A 20,719-nucleotide genomic window follows, 5' to 3' on the forward strand; every position below is an offset into this window, starting at 1 on the left:
TTCCTTCTGCTTTCTCAACTGTAATGAATCTCAATCTTTTCTCTCTGGTTTTTTAAAAAGTTTTTTGTCTTTGGTGTTCTGCAGTTATGCTAGGTATACCCAGAAGAATATTTGCTTTTATAAATCTGATTTAGGGTTCATGGTGACTCCCGAATCTAAACATTCTCACCTTTTATCAATTCTCATGTACCTTCCCTTCAAACATCGCCTCATCTCATTTCATTGATTTTCTCTTCTGGAACGCCTATTAGATATATGGTAGGCTTTTTAATGTTTATCTTCACTGTCTCCTAAGATCTCTTTCATACTTTTTATTCCTGGCTTCCATTTGGATGAGTTTCTAAATTAACCTCTACGTGCAATAATTCTTTGTCCGTGTCTGTCTTTAACTATGTCTGATCTACTATTTAGGGTATTCTTTGAGTTTTTAATTTTAATGATTTTTTTTTTCTCTAAAACAAGTACTTTTTGTTTTATTTTTAAGTCCACCTGATTTTGTTCACTCTCTAGATATTTGTTATGTTTTGAAACTTTCTTTTATGCTATTAATCATTTAAGCCGACTTAGCTTATGATCTCCTGTGATGGTTCCATAATCTAAGTTTTAGGGGATCTTATCCTTGTCTGGATCTGTGGGTTCTTGCTCGTGGTGTTTCCTTGTGTATTGTGTGATTTCGGATTGTGAGTTCATCTTCAATGGAGATTTAGTCTGGAGAAATCAGTATAATCAAAGTGTTTGCTTCTAACAGATTATCATTGGCTGAGACCAAATTGTAGGCATTTCTTAGGGCAAAGGTTTCTAGGCTGCACAAGAGCTGTTTATTCAAGCCCTAAACCCTGTAAAGAGGCATGCCAGTGGTTCTGAATTCTTAAGGGAGAGTTTCCCCCTTCTCACCTAGCCTCAGTTCAAGATAAAAAAAAGCTTTCTTCCCGTTTTTTTTATGCTAGAGGGGGATTATTTCTGGTCTCTAATTTTTTTAAAGCATGGAGTCCTTCCAGGGTCTTGACATTCTGTGGACTTCACAGCGCCAACACCCTGCCTCCCAGAGGCTCAAGATCATGTTTCTTGTCCCTGCACAGTATTAAAACCCAAACTCCTGTGAAACTAAAAGCTGCTGTCACATCGCCCTGCTCCTCCACTCCCACTATAATCACAAAACCCAGGAACTGATTTTCTAGTTTTCAGTTTTCCCTCTTGGTTTCTGGCCCCTGAAGAGTTTTTTTACATTAAGTTTCTTTGTCTTTTTTCTTTTTTAAATTAAATTTAATTTAATTTTATATATTTTTTACATCATTCTTCATTTTTACATTGTTTCATTATTAATCTTGTTTGACCATAACAGCTCATGTGACTCCAGTAACACACCTTGAGGTCGGTGCTATTATTATCAGTTTCATTTTCATATAAGACAGTTGAGGCAGAGAAGTAAAGCAATTTGCTCCAGGTCTCACAGTGAGGTGGGGAAGAAGCTCAGATTTAAAACGGCGGTAAGCTGGCTTCAAAGCCTGTACTCTTAATGCTTTACGCACTTGCTCATTTAGGGTAGTTCAGTCTTTTTGCAATAGGAAACTATTTAGACTCCCTACTGCAGTTTCACCCTGTTTCTTCTGAAACAGCTAAATCAAGAATAGCTGTGTGAATAGACGTGCTTGCTGTTACACAGACAGGTAGCATGGCAATTTTTTTCCAGCTGTCTCATAGAGAAACGCTGAAACCTGGATCTAGGGGAAGAAGCTAAATCCAGGCTCTCTCCTGGGTGCTTCTGCCCAGCCAAAGTGAATGGCTGACAGCTGGGGAACGTTTAACACCTCTTTGGAGAGCATTTTTCCTGAAGTGTGGTCCATGGGTGGTCTGCCTCAGAATCAAGGCAAGATACTTCTTCAAAATGCACATTATATGGGCCTCTCTGGTGGTGTAGGGGTTAAGTCAGCACTCTCATCCCTATGGCCTGAGTTCAATCCCCAGCGAGGGAGCTGACCCACACAGCACAGCAGACCTCTCCTGTCTCGCCCACTGCTCCACCCAGCAGTGTATTTCAGTCAATCTGCCTCTTCTCCCAACTCTCTCACTCTACACACCTCTGGCCTACACCCCAGTTCTTCCATGAATGCATAAATAAATATTTTTTTAATGTGCATTATGAGACTCCAACCCAAACCTACCAAATCAGAATCCCCAGGTCGGCCCAAGAAACTTCCTTTCTAAAATGAGCTCCCTACCAGATTCTGATTCTAATAGGCACTAAGTGCTTGAGAATCACCACTCAGCATCTGCTTTGGAGCCCAAACTGGGTGCAAGTTCCTCCTCCAAGTATGCCCACAAAAGGTATATCTAATCACCTCACCTTCCCCTTATGATCTGGAACACTTAATGCCCAGATGAAGAAGCAGGTCCACAGAAGGGGCCATCTGACAGGGTCTCATCACCACAGGTACAACCCAGTGGTGTAATTAATTGTCTTGATTCACACAGTCTATGAAGGTTGAAAATATTTCTCAGTCACTTTGGAATCCTCAGTGCACAGCCTGGTACAAGTTTGTTGAATAAATGGATAACTTAATTTGAATTGCTCAAGGGCCACCTGCTCATCACATTTACTGTGAGAGCTGAATTTGGCCTTTTTTTTTTTTTTTTTTTTGAAGATTTATTTATTTATTTATACAAGCACTGGGTACAGTCAGAAGTGCGGGAGGGTGAGAGAATTCACCAGAGCCAGAGTAGGAATTCACCAGAGCCAGAGCAGGGAACAGAACAGGCAGACTGACTAAATACACTGCTGAGGGGAGCAGCGGGTGCGGCAGGAAAGGTCTGCGCGCCATCTGGGACCCTCGCCGGCGGCTGGGGATCAAACTGGCACTGCAGAGGCTGTGGGCAGCTTCACAGCCCAGCATTCAACCGCTGTACCACGAGGGGAGGCCCTGAATTTGGCTTTTGAATTATTATCCCGGGAAAACTTTACATCCACCAACCCAGCCATTGCAGTAGCCATTTTTCTCCCGTGCTTTTGGAGGCAGATGGAACTGCTTTTTTGCTGAAAGGAGGTCTGAGGTCTGAGATGGCCACTCATCCCTCCTCCCTTGCCCTCCCTCTTGCACACTGGGGTCCCACTGTCCAGTCTCAAGTCTGGCCCACGTGTTAGGGTTGTTCTTCCAGGACAAGGAGAAGCAGGTCACTAAAGTCTTCCAGTTTGTTTCTGTGTGAAACATTCTATTCTAGCACTTTCTATGTGGCGGCTCTTTCTGGGTTCTTTTGAGGTTACTGAAATGAACAGGACCTGGACACCCCCTCTCCCAGATCATTTAGAAAGAAAGATGGACATTCACTTAACACTTAACACACACCCTGCCCGACCCTCCCTTGGGGGTAAATTTCAGGTGGGCAGGTAGCCTCACTTTCTCCAGCCTGAAGGACTTCAACCTTTTGATGACTGCATGTGTTACACCAGGGGGGTTGGTGTTTCAGTGCTCACTGCACCTGGTGACCCCAACCTGACTGACCAGAGAGCAGAGCTGAGCTGGTTGCCTGCTGCTCCAGGCCATGGAATCCCAGGCTTTGCCCCAAAGATTCCCCATTCAGGAATCTAGAAACAAGCCCTTAACTCCCTCATGCTGTCCCACCCTGCTGTCACGGCAGCATCTTTGTCCCCCTGTGTCACCTCTGACTCACACTTGGCTGTCTGAGTTTTCACTAATCTCAACACCTCTGGTGACACTGTTATAAGACTGTTGCCAGCAGGAAGGGGCAATTCTCAGTGGTGTCACTCACACCATCTCCACCTCCACAAAATATCCAGGGGATTAAGGAAACTGATGAATCCTGGGACACCAAACAATGATTGGCCTCTTAGCAGTTGGTGTCCTCAGTCCAGAGATGCTTGAGTTTCCTGTTTCTTCAGAGGACACACTGGCTCGGTTGTAGCTGAAAGCGCCAGGCGTGGAGTGGGCATGGCACTGATTATTCTCTAGGACATAGACTTCTCTCTCTCTCTGCCAACCCTGTTAACTCCATCACAAACCCGCTCTCCCTGGGGTGGCAAGATGGCACCCCCTCAGCTCTGTGCCCTCCCAGTGGAAGTGGCGGAACTTGTTCTCACCAAGCTCATTGATGAGGGCGGGGTTGCACGACAGCCCTCACCTAGTCCCACAACCAGAGTGAAGTCAGCTCCACCAGGCCTTCTCCTGGGGAAAGGGGAGTAGGGAGAATGAAATGAAATGCCAGAAACACTGGCATGTATTGTTTTTGTTTACTATCACTTCACACACATTTTATGTATTTAATAAATGATACCATTCTTTTTATTTAATACTCAATATTATGATACTGTCTCTTACTATCTCTACGTAATGATAAGATAACCCTAAATTTACCCTAAACGGTGGAAAAGGGGTGAGATCCCATGTCTTCCTGATTTCAGAACCATTCTCAATCCATTTTGTCTATAAATCACTCCCTCTTCCAAACCACTCAAGGTTGAAAATCCAAATTTCTTCCACTTCTCCTTCTCTCTTATGTTCCCATTCAATTATCACTGGATCCTGCTGTTTCTGGCCCACTCACCTCCACACACCTAGTCTCTACTCCTCTGTCCTGTCCTTGCCAGCCCTGACCCGGGTGATCTTGATGACCTCTCCCCAAGTAGTGACAGCAGCCTCCTGAGGGATCCTGGAGTTCCCACCACAGGGTCACATGCGGATGGGCTCAGCTTGTGAACCTTCCTCATCCTGCCCATGGTTTTTTAATAGAGCCAACATTTTAAATTGGAAGATCCATTAAACATTATTCACAATTTCTCTTTAAAAATTGGAAGATTTGGCGATACCAAACCTGCCAGTGATGGATAAAGTTGCTTGCTTGATAAAGGGCATCCAAGTTCAGTTTTCCAGGATTCCCACCAACCTCTGTTCTTCCTCTTGAAGTAAAGTGAAATATTGGAAGTAATACATCCAGGGTTTAAAAGTCAGAAGGTACAAAAGGGGATTGAGTGAACAGTCTCCTTTCAACTTGTATCCTCTCTTGTGGCCTCTGGGAGATACTCTGCACATTACAAGCAACCCCTCCTCTACTACCACCACCACCATCACCACCACACACACATACACACAAACACACACACACACACACAATTTTCCTTTTCTTTACAAAAGCAATAACACAAAAAACACTAAATTCTGCCCTTTGCTGTTTTTCTCTCAAGAATGTCTCTTGGGCCTCCCTGTTGGCCTAGGGGTTAAGTCTCAGCACTATCACTGAGACAGTGATAGTGTCCATGTTGATAGACACCACGTTGGCCGGAGTTTGATCTCTGGCCAGGGAGATGACCCACATGGCTCAGCAGACCTCTCCTGGCTCACCTGCTGCTCCCCTCAGCAGTGTATTTCAGTGGATCTGCCTGTTTTGCTCCCTACTGTATCTCTAGTGAATCCTCTCACTGCCCCCACCTCTGGCCTACACCCTACTTCTTCTATGCAAAAATAAATTTTTTTAAAAAAGGAAAAAAAATAGTATCTCTAAATATAATGTCAAAAAATCTAAAAATAAAGTAATGTTTCTTAGGGATTATTTCATGACTGCATGAAAAGAACTTTTTCTTTCTTTTTTTTTTTTTTTTTTTTTTACAGTTGGGTAGAATTCCATCATGTGTCTGTACCATTCTATGTTTAACTAATACCCTACTCGTGGACTCCAGGTATATTTTAAATAATTTGCTATTATGGACACTCCTATAACAACCACACATAGGCGCTATTTCACACATAAATAGAATAATTTTGAGAAATAGAATTGCAATGTCAAAGAGTATATGCTAAAACAACCATTCAATTGCAAAGGACAAAGTGCCAAATCAGAAAGAGTAGAGCTGGCTTTTGCTACAAGAGCTACATTACACTGACCCACCCATATTAATGTCTCACATCTCTCTTCCACCAAACAGCAAGTCCCAGCAAGGCAAGTCCTTGGGTTCAATGACCTGAGGGACATCTGCTCATCTATGGTCCTGATTCTATTACCTAACAGAATAAGAAACTATGAGGTCTTATAAAAAGTCTCCAAAGTCCATCAGAGTAAGAAATAAGAGTAATTTAACACCATCAGAGAGTGAACATGATACCTTCTGAGACAGCAGCCATGTTAAATGTCGCCCTCCTCATTTGCATGAATGAAGCCGGCCTCTCTCGAGCACAGAAAGGAAAAGTTGAGCTAGAGATAGAAAGATGGTCCATCAGGAGGAAAAATAATCAACACTCTGGCCTCATTTAAGTTTTAACTAGATCCACATTTTCTCTCCAGTTTGGCAGATTGGCTTAGACGATGTCTCTCCTTTTCATCCAGATATTCCCCAGATGGCTTCAGGAGTCCCTGAATGGTAAGTTTGGGCACCATTGTGCCCATAGGATCTTCAAGTGGTTTTTTTCCCCAAGCCAATTCAGTAAGACAAAAGGAACAAGTCCTTGGCACTAGCTAGAATTTTCTCCAAACACAATATCAGGACTTCATGGACTTTTCAAAGATGGACACACTCCCAATGGCCCTCCAGTAAAATTTGCAGAATGAATGAATGCAGGCATGAAGACGCAGTGTTGGGGGAGTAGGAAGATGACACTGAGCGTCTGAGAATTTCTTCACAACCTAACAAGTTTGGACAGATGGAGGGAAAGGACTAAAGTGCAAGGGGGTAGGAGAGAGAAGTTTCTGACGGAGAGAGGTGGGGGCCCTGGAAGACAAGCAGGAAAGCAGCGAGGTGGACATTTTCTACCCTCTGGGTGGAGAGAGGGTGAGAGAAGGGAAAGGAGAAGGGAAGAGAATTTTGGACACACGAAGGCCTGCAGAGCTTCTAGGACACCTTGTCCCCAAGCTGGGAATCGAGTTGCCTAAAGCTCCCTGAATCTCCTTCACGGAAAAGACAGATCTTCCTACGGGAAGACCATCAGCATCCAGGAGAGGCTGCCTCCTGGGAGGTTATGGAAACAGGGGCTGCAGGCAGAGCGACGGCGGGAGAGGCCTTTCGGCGACGCTTTGTCCTGGTATGTGAAAAATTTTCCTGCTTAGATAGTTGGCAAACATTTTAGAGACAAAATGGAATTTATTAACAGAAAATATTTATCAAAATATTGTTCCCTCCCACTCTCTCCCTCTGTTCTTTTCCTCTCCCTTCTTTTCCTCTTTTTTAATCTTCCTTTTCCCAGGGAAGAGGGCTTTATCAACAAGGTTCTGTCTTTGTTACATTTGGATCTGTAAGCCTGGCTTGAAAGAAGAGGGAGATTGGGCCTCCCTGGTGGCGCAGGGGTTAAAGACACAGCACTATCAAGCTATCTCCAGCCACTGTACATGAATTTTATCCCCAGCCAGGGAACTACCCACATGGCGCAGCAGACCTCTCCTGTCTCGCCCGCTGCTGCCCTCAGCAGTGTACTTCAGTCAGTCTGCCTGTTCTGTTCCCCACTGAGGTGAATACTCTTAACCCCCTACCCCCCACACCTCTGGTCTACATTCCAGTTCTTGAATGCAAAATAAATAAATCTTTAAAAAGAAAGAAAGAAGAGGGTGATGAAAGGCCCACAAATGGCCTCCTTCTCATGCGTGGGTGTCAGCTTTCCAGCCCAGGGGAACCTGGGCTGATGTGGTGCTGTCTTCCTGGGGCGTCCCCTCTGCTCACCCTGGCAAGGGCTTTGGAGCCCTTGGCTTTTCAGACCTGGTCTGAATCCATAACCTACCACTGGGCAGTGGTACAGCTCTCCTCCTTTGGGGCCTCCATTTTCTGTGGAGTAAAGTGAGTGGAAAATAGTCCTTGTTTCTTGCCATGTTGGGAGGAGGAAATGAGAAAGTGTATGGAAGCATCTGGTACAGGGTCTGGCTCAGAGTAAAACCTCAGTGGATGTTAATTCCATTCCTTTTGATACAGGACAGAGACTTTGGTGGTCAGAGGTTCACAGGGATGGTGAGCTAAGGATTAGAATCTGAGGGCTTTGGGGATCAGAGGTAAGGCCCAGCCTTCATGAAACCTATAATTAATTGGAGGCAGCAAAAATAGATAATGTTTATTGACAGTTTACTAAGGACCAAGCATGTTAAACACTCGAGGATGTTACTTAACTCATACAAGCACCCTATGAATACCCCAAGGCTAATAATAGCCAAGTTGCTCAACTGGCATTTGAACCCAAACCATCTGGTTCCCTTCCCTTTTGTAACCATGACGAATGTGCCATTGCTGCAGCAGAGAAAGGCAACCACTGAATCATATTCAAAAAAATGAATGGGCTTGCAAGATCAGCTACACCAGATCTATTTTCCAGGAAATCAAATCCCTGAAAGGGTAAGTTCTCACCCAAGGCCATGAATTGTGAGCCAAGATTGGCATTCCAGCTTTTGGAATCTCAGTCAATTATCCTCACTGAGAAAATGAGGCACAGTCAGATCCCTGGGGGGAGAGAGACTGTTGGTTGGCCACACTGCCTTCAAGAACTGCAGGTCTTAAATTACCAAATAGGAATTTAATCCACCGCCAAAATCAAAATTTTCACCCACCTTTAACTGACCACCTGCCATGGGGGAAAGAGGCATCAAGGAGTGCAGATGCCATGGGAGGCTGAAGACCGACCCCTCAGGGCATTTTAAGCTGGTTTGTGATGAGCTGGAGCTCAGCAACTGTAGAACCCTGGCTCTAGAGACCAACTCTGGGCTCTGTGTGGGGATAGAGAGGAGGACCTGGGAGCGTGTGTGTCCCTTGAGGGGTCAGGAAAGACTCGTTTGAACATCTCTAAGAAACTATGGACAAGCCTCCATTTTTTTCCATCTGGGCAGAGCTGAGCCAGATACATGCACACCCAGGCACAACCACACTAGTTGTTAAAATGTTGGAAAATATCTGCGCTGTGTGGTAAATAGCCACTACCCTGCACCCCACTAGTGCCCTGGCCACCCCACTCTCTCTCCCTACACCTGCAAACCTCCCCTGAGTCCAGCAACTGAAGAGTTAACACTTATTTGGGCAGAGGACCTGTGGAAGCTGCTCCTGCCTTCAGAGTTGGCTATCTGTTAAGACTGATCTAGGGCTAGATTCATTGTTTTTAAATAGTTTGGATGCCACCCCCAGATGAAGCTTTGGAAAGGAATGAGGCATCTGAACAGAGCAACAGGGGTTCACTTGGGGTGGCTCTCCAGAGGACAAATCTTGCAAAGGAAATCTGAAGAGGTAAGAGGTACAATTGAGTGGCTAGGAGCATGAGGGTTTGCACAGACTCCTGCAGCATGCCGGCATTCAACATGGGATGTGGACGTCTAGCACATCCCTCTGCCCTTGGCTGCTCTCTGGGCTCCTTCCCAAGACAGACTCGGGGCAGGCCTCACAGCCAGCGGCCACTTTATTAATACTCCTTGATCTGCTGGACTCCCGTGGTCCCCCTGCCAGCGGCACCCTCCCTCCCCTCACTGCACACCCTCAGGCTTATGCTCCTAGACAACACATGCTGGAAGAATGCAGGTCAGAACAGCCACTCAGGGCTCCCCAGAAACCCACGAAATCCTCTCCCTGCCAGGGTCTTTCAGAGGTCGCTCAGGCAGGGTGGAAAGCCCTCATATTCTAATCCTTTCCACGGAAGGCAGACATTTTGCAGGGAATGATGTTCTGTAACTTCCGGGACGGCGTCCCGATCTGTGACAATGGAGAAAGGGCTCCTTAAGTCTTCATCTCGGTCCCTCTCATTCAAAGAGAAAAGAGCAAATTGGGACAGGGAGTAAGAGGGCACCAGAGTCTTCCACCTGCCTCCATTCTGCCATGGAAAATGCAGGGGCTAGGCTGGCGGATCATTTCACTGCTGTGAGTAGGACGCTCCATGTTGACGCCTGACCCCCTAACGAGCTGTGAGACTCTGACAGCTTATCTAACCTCATGGAGCCCCTCGTCTAAACACAGGAATAGCAAGAACACACGTCCTCAGAAGCATCAAACGGGGTAATGGACAGAAGGCATCTCCCCAAGTGGCAATCCTTCATTGTATTGTTGAGCCAAAAATAAAACTATTTCCTAATCATTCAATTATCTATAAATTTATTTAAGTTGAGGAGCTTTGTTCCCACCAGCTCTAAACTTTTTCACATGCCTTCACATGGTTTCTCCACCCTGGTCCTCCCTTGGGTGTCAAAGCCTGAGAGATTCCCCGACAGGAGACAGTTCCTGAAGCCAAGCAGATAATTCGGAAGGGATGGGGTCTGTCCTTTTCTACTCACATCAGGAGTCCCCCCAAATGTTCATAGTACTTAACCTGGAACTTCCACTTCTAGGAAGCAAAGATAAATAGATATGCAAACATATATTGACATATTTGTTATGTTAAACAATAATTTTACTAATAAATATCATGTATTAGGATAGAGCATAAGTATACATATAAATAAAGAGCCTAAATAACGTTATGTTAAACAAATGAAATCACTAAACCCTTTTTTTTTAATATTTGAACACATTAATCAGGTTTGGGAAAACATTTATTGAGAGACTCTTAAAATGCAAAGTACAGTGAAAAGTCAACCCAGAGAACTGTGTTCTGGCCTGATCTCAAATATCCATGAGATGTTTGAGTACAGATGAAAGGCTGAAAAGAAATTCACCAAATGTGAATTCTGGTGAACTCTGAGTATTGGAATTGGAAGTGAGTTTTATTTCCTTCATTGCAAAAGCAATTTGTGTCCATTGCAGAAAATTTGGAAAAAAAAAAAAAAAAAAGCAGAATGGGAAAACCAGAAAAGGTTGATTTTAATTCTAAAAGATCTTTAAGGAAGCACGGCTAGCTTCCAATCCACCCACCAAAAACATCTGCAATCAAAACAGTCAGTTCCTGCACTACCTTCCACCCACCTCCAGGGATCACAGCGCATCCTCTGCGCACATGCGCACACACTTGCACACACCCAACACCCCAAGACCTCCAGGGGTCCCGCACTCAAGTCCCCGAGCCCCGAGCCTGCAGAGGGTGCTGGGAAGAAGGGGTCACCCTGGAAGAGGTGAAAATCGCAGGGGGTGGGGCTCCAGGATTGTGAGGAAGAGATGAATCGAGAAGAGAACGGACTTCCAGGAACAAAAGTCCTGCCAGTCATCACCTCCATTCAGAGTGTTTGGCCAGGAAGGGTCTACAGGACGGCTGGGTGCTCGCTGGTCTGAGAAAAATATAATAAGCGACTTTCTGGGCGGTCTTGAGAGCCTGGCTTCCCATGCACCCTATGCTGATTTTCTATTTTCTAGCACCCCACAAAGTGAATGGCGTAAAAGCAACAAGTATGCCTCGCCTTCAGGCAAGCAGGGCGCGAGGGATGCGCTTGTGGGCTCCACCTGCCGTGAGCTGGCACGCGGGGTGGGCGCCCAGGATGGCTCCTCGCCGGGCAGGCGGCTGGCACGGTGGTGCCGTCGGGCCCGCGGCCAGGCGAGGCTCCAGCGCGGTTCCTCTCTACGCGGCCTCTCCCCTCCGGGCTGCTCTGGCTTCCTCTAGGTGGTGGCTGCGTTCCCAGGGCCGCATCCCGTGAGACAGGAAGAGGAAGCTGCCAGCGTCAGAAGGCCTGGCCCAGGCTCTGGCAGGCGCCACATCTACTCTATTCATGTGTCCAGAAGTCACAAGGCCAGACTCAAGGGGACAGATCCACCTCTCATGGAGAGCGGGGGGTCTAAGAATCGGGGGGACATGTTTTAAAACCTCCACAGAGAGGGACCAATGAGATCCATTCTTGGGGGACTCCTCAGACCCTGATGTTGACAGCCTCAGGTTGCTCAGGAAGGACAGATGGACACTGGTGGGTTTAAGCAACATCATGCTGTGTCCCAGAAGCAACATGCCCTGGCCCGGGAAGGGAAAGCCAGTGTCTCTCTTTGTCCCACTTTTCCAGCCCCCACCTCACCCCAGCATCTGGGTCTACCGCTGGGCTCTCCTCCCCCTGTCACCTCTGTCCCTGGTGACTCTGTTCAGCCTCCTGTCCCTGGCAGTCCCCAGGGCCGGTGTGGACCGATGGAGCCTGCTGTGGGTCCTCAGAGTCAGTTCTAGAAGCCAGAAGATGTCAGCTCCACGCAGGTATCCCCGGCAGGAAAGAAGGACCACGATCTCTCTGTGGGACCTGCCCAAGGGCAGGAGGGAGCCAGCTGTGCTTGCTCTGCTACGTGCTGCTCTTCTCATAGGCTTCGCTCCCACAAGCCTCTGAGAAGGAGCCTCCCAGACAGGGCCCAGCGCCTTATACTCCAGACGACACTGAGGCTCAGAGCAGGGAAGAGGCTGGCCTGGAAGAATTGGGACCAGAATCCGGGCCTCCAGGCTCTCTCCACCAGCCCGTCTTTTAGGGCACCTGGGATCCCTGCTCTCTGTGAGGCATTGCCTGTGAGCGAGGTGCTTCCACAAAGGGGAGCCCACCTTGCATGAGAAACTGTTACCAATCCCACACCTCCACCCAGACACCCCTAGCCGGACATCTGAACATTCCCTCCAGGGAAACCAGCAGCTGCAGAGACATCTGCAAAGCCGAGGGAATCTGGCCCCGATTCCCTAGCCCAGCACCCCAGCACCAGTGAGACTTCTCCAAAGTCACTGGTGCTCTCTTTTGCAAAGGTGAAAATTAAGCTCTTTATGACACAATGTCATAAACAGGGATGTTTCCAGGGAAGGGCCATTCACGGGTTAAAAAAGCATGAAGCCAGGGAGAGTTTATAGGGAGGTCTCTCATGCCCCCCCTCACACACTTCCATGCCCAGGGGAAGAAGCACAGTCCTGGTGGGGGGGTCTGCTCTACCTACTGTGGTGGGCACGGGGCCTGGGTGAGTTCGAGCTCTCATGCCCCCTGTAGCACATCCCCCAGGTCTTCCGCATGGCCGTGCAAGTCATAACCTGCCTCGGGGCACCCACAAGAAGGGGCCATGAAAGCTGAAATGCTGCTTGGGGAGATTTGCGCAGACACGCCCGGCAGGCAGCAGGACCCTGTGCCCCTCACGTTCTCCCCCAGCAGGTAGAATCCACACTCCCAATATTTTTGATTTCTGATCATTCAACAAATATTTATTGAATATAAACTACATGCTGGGAGCTGTTAGAGACACTGGGAATGAAGTGGAACAACAGGCCAACAACACCCTCCCCTGTGAAGCAGGTGACCTCCTGGAGAAGGGAATCCCGTGTGGGGCGTGAGTGCTCGGGGAGTCCAGGGAAGAGGGCGTGGGGACCACTGGTCCTGGAAGGACTCCCTGAGGAGCGGCTGTCCCCACCTTGGAATAGAGACAGGGAGTGGTAACAGATGCTTTGTTATGAAGTGACCCTGGTATCAAGTAGACTCAGCTCCTTGTCACTGTGGATGTGAAAATATTTTCTTTGCGCTTCAGTTTCCTCATCTACAAAATACAGACCCCCAAATCCAGTTCTTAAGGTTGGAAGGATTCGTGAGATCATGTCTTAGAGCCCTGGATGTCTCCCCCAGCCCTACGTCCTTGCTTGGGTGCTGCAGAGCCATGAAGAAAACAGGTATGACCACGCCCTTACCACCAAGATTACAGCCGTGTTGGAAAGACACACTTAGCAATGCGTAATAAAGGGTCCAATGAGTGCTCGGCTGAAAATAAACACACAGCAGCCAGGGCGTAAGAGGGACGCGGGCCTTGAAGAACTGGTAGTTTGGGGCAGAATGAGGCTGGACTGCAGGCCCAGGTGCGCAGGCAGAAATCAAATGGGCCTGTGTGGGGGACAGTGGGAAGGCGAAGCGAGACTAGGGAGAGAAAAGCAGCCAGGGAGGGAGCCTGGAAGGGTGCGGGGCCACGGCGTGGAGCCCTTGGGAGCCAGGCGGAGGCAGCCAGCCATGATGTCATGGGCAGTGGGTTAGTTGTGGGTTCTGACATCATGAGATCAGATTTTACGGCAAGGAACACTTATGGCTTCCTGTCTCCCCAGACAAGAGGCAGTGGGTGTAGGAGATCGGTCAGCAAAGGAGGGAATGGCGGGGTTCCCCCTGCTTGGAGGTGGGGGATGAGGGAGGAGGGGCTGAGGGTGACTCCTGGCTTGAGTCAGCATGGCAAGGGACGTATAGCAACAACACAGGAGACTGATAAGTTGGAGGGTGGGCCAGGGGGTATCTGGAAAAGAGAGTCATTGGTGGGTTTTGGACACATTTAAGGAGCCAGCAGGCAAGGCCCTGCAGGGCATGCACAGCTCTGGAGGCAGGGTTGGCTCCACTTCCACTGAATTCCATTTTCCTCTTACCTTGTTCCAGCGTCCATGGACAGTCGGCGTCCTAAGAACACGTGGAGATGTTCTTTATGGGATTTTGACAATATCCTTCCTCTGTGTCTATGCCAAACATCGTCTTCCAGTGCATTTTCTTTCTTTTTTTCCCAAACGAAGACATATATTTGGGTTTTTCTCTAGGTACATAGATGACATACATAAAAATACGTTTTGATAACAGGAAGGCCCTTCCTGTTAGGGTACGTGATTTTCAGGCTTTTCTTCCCTCCCACCATTGGGATTGGTGATGGATCCTTGCGGTCCTGAACGCATGCCTGATGGCGGGCACCTGGAGTAGGGTGCGGGCATGCATAAGTGCATACACCTGTGCTGAGAGACTGGGCTTATAAGGGCGGCGTCACGGGGACGCCAGTAGAGCAAGAGCAAAGAAGCAAAAAGAACGAAAGAATGGAACAGCAGAGAAGCAGAGGCCACAAGAGAAGGCCGGAGAGCCCAGAAAGAGTGAAGACTTGCTGGGGGCTGGGAGGCCTACCAGCCTCCCAGCCCCCCGGTACCCCTGCCTCCCGTGTACCCAGTAAAATCCCAATAAAAGCCTCCAAAAGCCACCAAGGGCTCCAGGACTCCTCCTTAACCCCGTCTGCTTGGATCATAGAGACCCTGCCCTGTGTCATCCTGCCCCTACACCACCTTTCTTTAATTATCTTGTTAAAAAAATATTTAGTAGAAGAACTGGGGTATAGGCCAGAGGTGTGGGGGCCAGAGGATTTACCAGAGGGCAACAGAACAGGGGGATCTACTGAAATACACTGCTAAGAGGAGCAGCAGGCGAGACAGGAGGGGTCTGCTGCAGCAAATGTGGGTCACCTCCCTGGCCAGGGATCAAACTCAGGCCATAGGGGTGACAGAGCTGAGATTTAACCCTTAGGCTACCAAGGAGGCCCCTCTTTAAGTTATCTTTAATAACTCATCAGAGGTTCCTGGGACAGGTCCTCCTGCCCATGCATCCTGCCTCCAAAGAAGGGCACCCTTATCTGCTGATGCTGCTTCCTGTGGCTTTGGCTGGCAGAGCCATGTGGGATTCTGGGCACTGGAACAGCAAGCCCAGAGGCAGCCAGCATCAGGAACTGACAAAAAGAGTTCCAGATGGAAGCAGAGTGTGAAGATGCCTGACTACAGGCCTGTCCTGGGAGCAGGGGGAAGCACGGGGACCTGGAATGCCCTAGAAGGTTCCAGGCCAGTGGAGAAGCTGCTAGGAAAGGCTGACAGCATCCACACACAGACCCAGAGGAATGTTTGGAATTCAGCCCCAACGTTAATAAGATTTAGAGAATTATAGACTTCCCAGGATTTAAATCACCCTCACTCTAAAATTCTCATGTCCACCCTCCAATTTCCTGGCAAGATTACCAAAGCACAGCAGAGACAGAAGTTGGCAACAACTCTTGTGCATCATTCATTCATGGCCCCCTATTAATTCTGTTTCCTTCTATGCAATGACAAGAAGTTCGGGAAATCGAACTGTAGATTTGTGTGTGGGGGGTGGGGGCGGAAGGAAACAGGTAAAGAAACACAGAGCAACTGATATACATCAACAAAATGAGTCCCGAGGAGGAGGAACTGCTTAGGAGTCTGACAAGGTTTGGGCATAGACAACAGACTCAAAAGTGAGTGTCAGAATTCTTTTGTGGGAGAGACAATCACACTGGGCCTCCGTTTCCTCACCTATGAAATGGGGAGATCATTTCCTGCCTTACCTTATCGATACCCCAGAAAGTAAACCCTGTTTCAGATGCCAAAGACTTTGACAGGTGGAAATGTGTCTGTAGACATATATGATGTGGTTGTCCAACCAAGAGGATGGGAAAATGAGGACCCTTGTCCCCAGATCATCTTCCAGGAGCACTTGATGTGTAAATGGGGCCAGAGCCATCCATAACGTGCTGCCAGAATGTTCTTCCTCCTTGGGCTACCAGCACTCCTGCTTTCAGAAGAAAACCTACCTTCTTCACCCACAGAACAGGGCTTGACCCCTTCCCTGGACATGGGGGTTCCGAGCCCTCTGAGATCACCTCCCACCAAACTCCACTGCAGCTCCCAGGCTGCAAGTGCGGGCTCCTCCTGGAGGCAGGAGCAGCTACAGGTCCAAATGGAGGGGAAGAGGAGAGGGTTCAGGCCAGGGAGGCTGAGGTGCCATCTCAATCATGGATTCCAATTGCAACTAGGGGCCCCTGGCATCCCCATGAGGGGTCTCCGTGAGGAATGAATGGGGGGTAGGCCAGGACTAATCTGGAGTCTCCCACCTGCTCACCCACATTATTGGTCTTATATATTGAGATTCTATATATGCTCCAGTTTACAAAAGGGATTTTGTGGCCCTAAAAATGTTTATAACATATATGGATATACCTGTAAGATAAAGAAACCAAACCTTAGAAAGGAAAAATAAATGTATACACAACCTCTTTAGAGCCAGGTACCAAATCCAGCAGAAGAATTAATTCTATTAGGAAAGGCACCCATGCTGTTGAGCCCAAACTAACGTGACATGCACATAAATTCCATCTCTCCCCATGTTTCTGTGGGCTCTTCAGCCCGGCCCATCCCCTCAGTCTCTAAGTACTTCTAGGACAGGGAGGAAAGCTGTTTAGAGAAATGTCCTCTCCCACAGGACACTGCAGGCCCTCCCTCTGCTGCTCTGTGTGTCCTCCATGTTAGCACTCGCCGTGGGTACAGGTGGCAGGGCCCACGTCTGAGTCCTCAGATCTGTGTAATCTCCCCACTTAGCACAGTGCCAGTAACTCAGGGGGACGCCATAGAGACTCTCTGAATGGACACATGGATGTGTGAATCCAGATACTTCTCCTGCCCGGATATATCCTCCTCTGTTTTCTTGTCTCTAAGTAAGCTTAACTTCTGCTCAGTTTTTTACTCTGCATTACAGAGGATGAATGCTGCAAATTCTCTCTAAGGGGAAGCTGGGAAGATGTACTTGGGAACATTTAAAAAACTAGGTTGGCATTGGAGAGGAAACAGCCAATATATTTAGCTACCCATAGCATGCCAAGGCCTTATTGAGACAGAAATAAGCACCGTAGGAGGAATCTCAATTAAATAGTTTTCTAAGCAGTCAGTTCTGGGCTTTGCCTGAACATGGACATGGAGCCAGGGTGAAGTGTAGGACAGAAAATCAAGGGGATTCTGAGTGGAGCTTCTGAATCTTCTTAGGGCTCAGAGCTTGCAATGTAAAGTATTGGTTCCAGGGGTGGGGGACTGGCCTACATTCCATAGTCCAAAAAGCAGGATACCCCCCTTCCAGAATTCCCTACATTGGAGGGACCTAGCCTCTCCACCATGCCTATTCTCTTTTTGTTTGTTTGTTTTTAATTTTTTTTATTTCCTTACATCATTGTTCAATATTTGTACAATGTTTGATTTCTCCCCTCAGGTGTATTCCCCATAATTCTCCCAGCACCATAGCACCATAGTCCCTTGTGTTCTTCCCTTTCTTTTTCCTGATCCTTTGCTCAATTTCCCTATAATCCCCATATAAGTGAGACCATCCGGTATTTATTTTCCTTCTCTGTCTTATTTTGCTTAGCATAATCCCTTCCGGCTCCATCCATGTTGCAGCACATGGCAGGGATTTGTCTTTTTGATGGCTGAGTAGTATTCCATTGTGTATATATACCACATCTTCTTGATCCACTCATCTGTTTGTTTTTTTAAAAACATTTATTTATTCATGCATACAAGAGCTGGAGTACAGGTCAGAGATGCCGGGGGAGAGAGGTGAGAGGATTCACCAGAGACAGAGTGAGGAGCAGAACAGGCAGACTGACTGAAACACACTGCTGAGGAGAGCAGTGGGTGAGACAGAAGAGGTCTGCTGCACCATGTGGTTTGCTCCCTGGCCAGCCGAGGATCAAACTCATGCTGCAGAGGCTGCAGATTGCTTCATAGTGAAGTGCTTGACCCCTTGTGCCACTAGGGAGGCCCATACTCATCTGTTTTTTAGTATTTAGGTTGTTTCCATATCTTGGCTATTGTAAGTGGTGCTGCAATAAAACCTAGCAGTGCAGGTTTCCTTTTGAATCAGTGTTTTTGTGTCCTTTGGGTAGATTACTAGAAGCATCACACCTATTCTTAAGTGGCACTGTTTACCTAAAATATTCCTCCTATAAGTTCTACCCAACCATTTCCACTCATCAACATTCCTGCCTGGTAGAGAGAGTTCCTGGATTGACTTGAAGGGAAACTGTGGCACTTGTGTGGAGAACTCACTCAGCACCCTTCTTACCTTTTTAAAATACGCAGCCAGAACCTCAGTGCGAGGCAGAGGGATGATCACTCCAGACTGACAGAGGCGAGAGGATGGGCTGGCAAGCTGGGCGAGGTGAGGATGAGCAAGGCACCTGGTGGTCGTGACAGCAATGCTCACAGAAGCCAGACCGTCTGCCAACACACACACATGTGAATAATAACAAATAGGTTCCTTTTTTCTTATTTGGGATCATAGTTTTGAAAACAGCTTTTCTCACTTAAAAATGTATCATCAACATTTCCCCATCTCATTGAGTATTCTTTGACAATGTGAATTTTAACATCTATCTAGCTTGCTCTTGTTTCATTTGAAAGGCAGATTTTATTTAGCCAACCCCTAGCTGTCAAGTATTTAGACGACCGTTTGCTGTTATTATAATGCTAAAATGAATACCCTCCAGGAGCAGAGCTGGGTTCACTTCAAATCACATCAAGAAGCGGGATGGCTTAGTGGTTAAGAACAAGGACCTCACAACTGTTGCACCAGATCTCAAGCTCAATGTCAATACTCATTAAGCCTTGCTCAAATGAAATCCTTTCTCTGAGCTTCATTTCCTGTATGTGTAAAATCAAAATTTACTTGTAAAAGGTAAGAGTACTTATCTTACAGAGTTGTCAAAAGGATCAAATGAATTAATAGATGGGAAGTACTTAAAACAATGCCATCCTTGACACTGTGTTATTGGTTGAAAAAGGACCCAATAAACTTTACTATGTCTTTGAGGTTATACTCCTTGAAGAATTTCTGAATCAGAAATGTTATTCATTTTTAAGGACTTTGAAACATATTGTCCAATTGCTCATCTGAAAGTTTATGCCGATTTACATTCCCCATAAAGATGTAGGTCGTCCAGGGCCTCCCTCGTGGCACAGGGTTAAAGGCTTAGTACTATCAAGCTATCACCAGTCACTGTGGCATAAGTTCGATCCCTGGCCAGGGAGCTGACCCACATGACGCAGCAGACCTCTCGTGTCTCACCTGCTGCTCCCTCTGCAATGTATTCCAATAAATCTGCCTGTTCTGCTCCCCACTCTGTCTGGTGAATCCTCTCACCCCTAGGGGGATGGGCCTCAGTGTTGGCAGAACACAGTCATCTAGGACCCAAGCTCTCGTCTCTTTGCTCATATGAGCCTCTTCCATGTGCTGGCTTCTTCCTAGTAGTGTTATAGGACAGGGAGAGGGGCAGCCCAAACCCCGCAAACCTGCCTATTCTAAATGGGTTCTGCCATCCGCCGCATCAACACAAAACATAGGAGACTTTAATGGGAAGGAACTTTAATAAAACTAGGAAACAATACAGGAAAGGCAAAGAGTCTAGTTTCTAAATGAAGCACCGAAAGTTACCCGTCCCCTCGTGGGTAAAAGTCCATCCATATGGGAATGGCCCAGAGCAAGGCCCCAAAGCCTGCCACAAGTCTAAAGCATCTTCCAGTGGGACCCACAGAAAAGGGTCAGAAACAACCAGACAAGCCCGGAAGGAAAAGAGCAAAATCAACATCAAGATAAAAGCTGCCATTGTCACCTCCCCTCGGGTCTCACCCACATCTGTGTCACCCAGTCCAAGACCAAAAGACAAGCACAGTTTCTTCACGTGTCTCTAGGCTCCAGGAGCCTCCTCCAGGTCTCCTGGCTCCATCCTGCTTCCTTCCTCAGTCTCTTCTGCTGCTTCTCTTCCTGCTCAGCTCCACCCTCCCTTGGGTGGGGCAGGGAACCTGGAACCTTCCCCTTTCCTGGGGACCACCCTGTTACAGTAGCAACTTGGCCTCGGCAGCCTCAGCCCACAGGTACCAGGCACAGTAACGACCAGAGCGACTGACAACACCTTGGAGCGTGAAGGCTCTCTGCAAACGCCAAGGGAGTGGGTTTTAGGAACTGTTGTCTTCCTTGACAAATTTATTCTCTTAGACCATTAAGCTCTAAAGCCAGCAGCCATCTTGGGAAGTGAGTCGGGAACTCTGTCTCCCTCCTCATAGAGCTACTGCATCTCATCACCCACTCTTAGATGGGCGGCCCGCCTTGGATCATCTCCCCATCCCATCACCAGCGCTTTTGGACTAGAGAGTCTTTAGGAGGAAAAATGTCCCACCTCCTTCAGAAGCCCATGACTACCTGTCTCAAATCCCAGTCAGGAGGGCTGGGACCTCACTTCATCTAAATGCCCTGGGCCATCATTCGACCCACATCCTGGGATCTG

General features: G+C 47.7%; 1 protein-coding gene across 1 annotated transcript in view; it reads left to right on the plus strand.

Moving 5' to 3' along the window:
• Window positions 1–12,319, plus strand: part of LOC119255193 (DPY30 domain-containing protein 1-like) — a 14,294-nt gene extending 1,975 nt beyond the window's left edge. The window contains 4 exon segments of the mRNA XM_037522142.1: window positions 6,331–6,364; window positions 6,902–7,022; window positions 11,240–11,417; window positions 12,161–12,319. Coding sequence (XP_037378039.1) covers window positions 6,331–6,364; window positions 6,902–7,022; window positions 11,240–11,417; window positions 12,161–12,319 — 492 coding nt within the window.
• The last annotated feature ends 8,400 nt before the right edge of the window (window positions 12,320–20,719 follow it).

The sequence above is a fragment of the Talpa occidentalis genome, unplaced genomic scaffold, assembly GCF_014898055.3.
Source record: "Talpa occidentalis isolate TD23 unplaced genomic scaffold, MPIMG_talOcc4v2.1 talOcc4.3, whole genome shotgun sequence".
In the NCBI taxonomy this organism is placed as follows: Eukaryota; Metazoa; Chordata; class Mammalia; order Eulipotyphla; family Talpidae; genus Talpa; species Talpa occidentalis.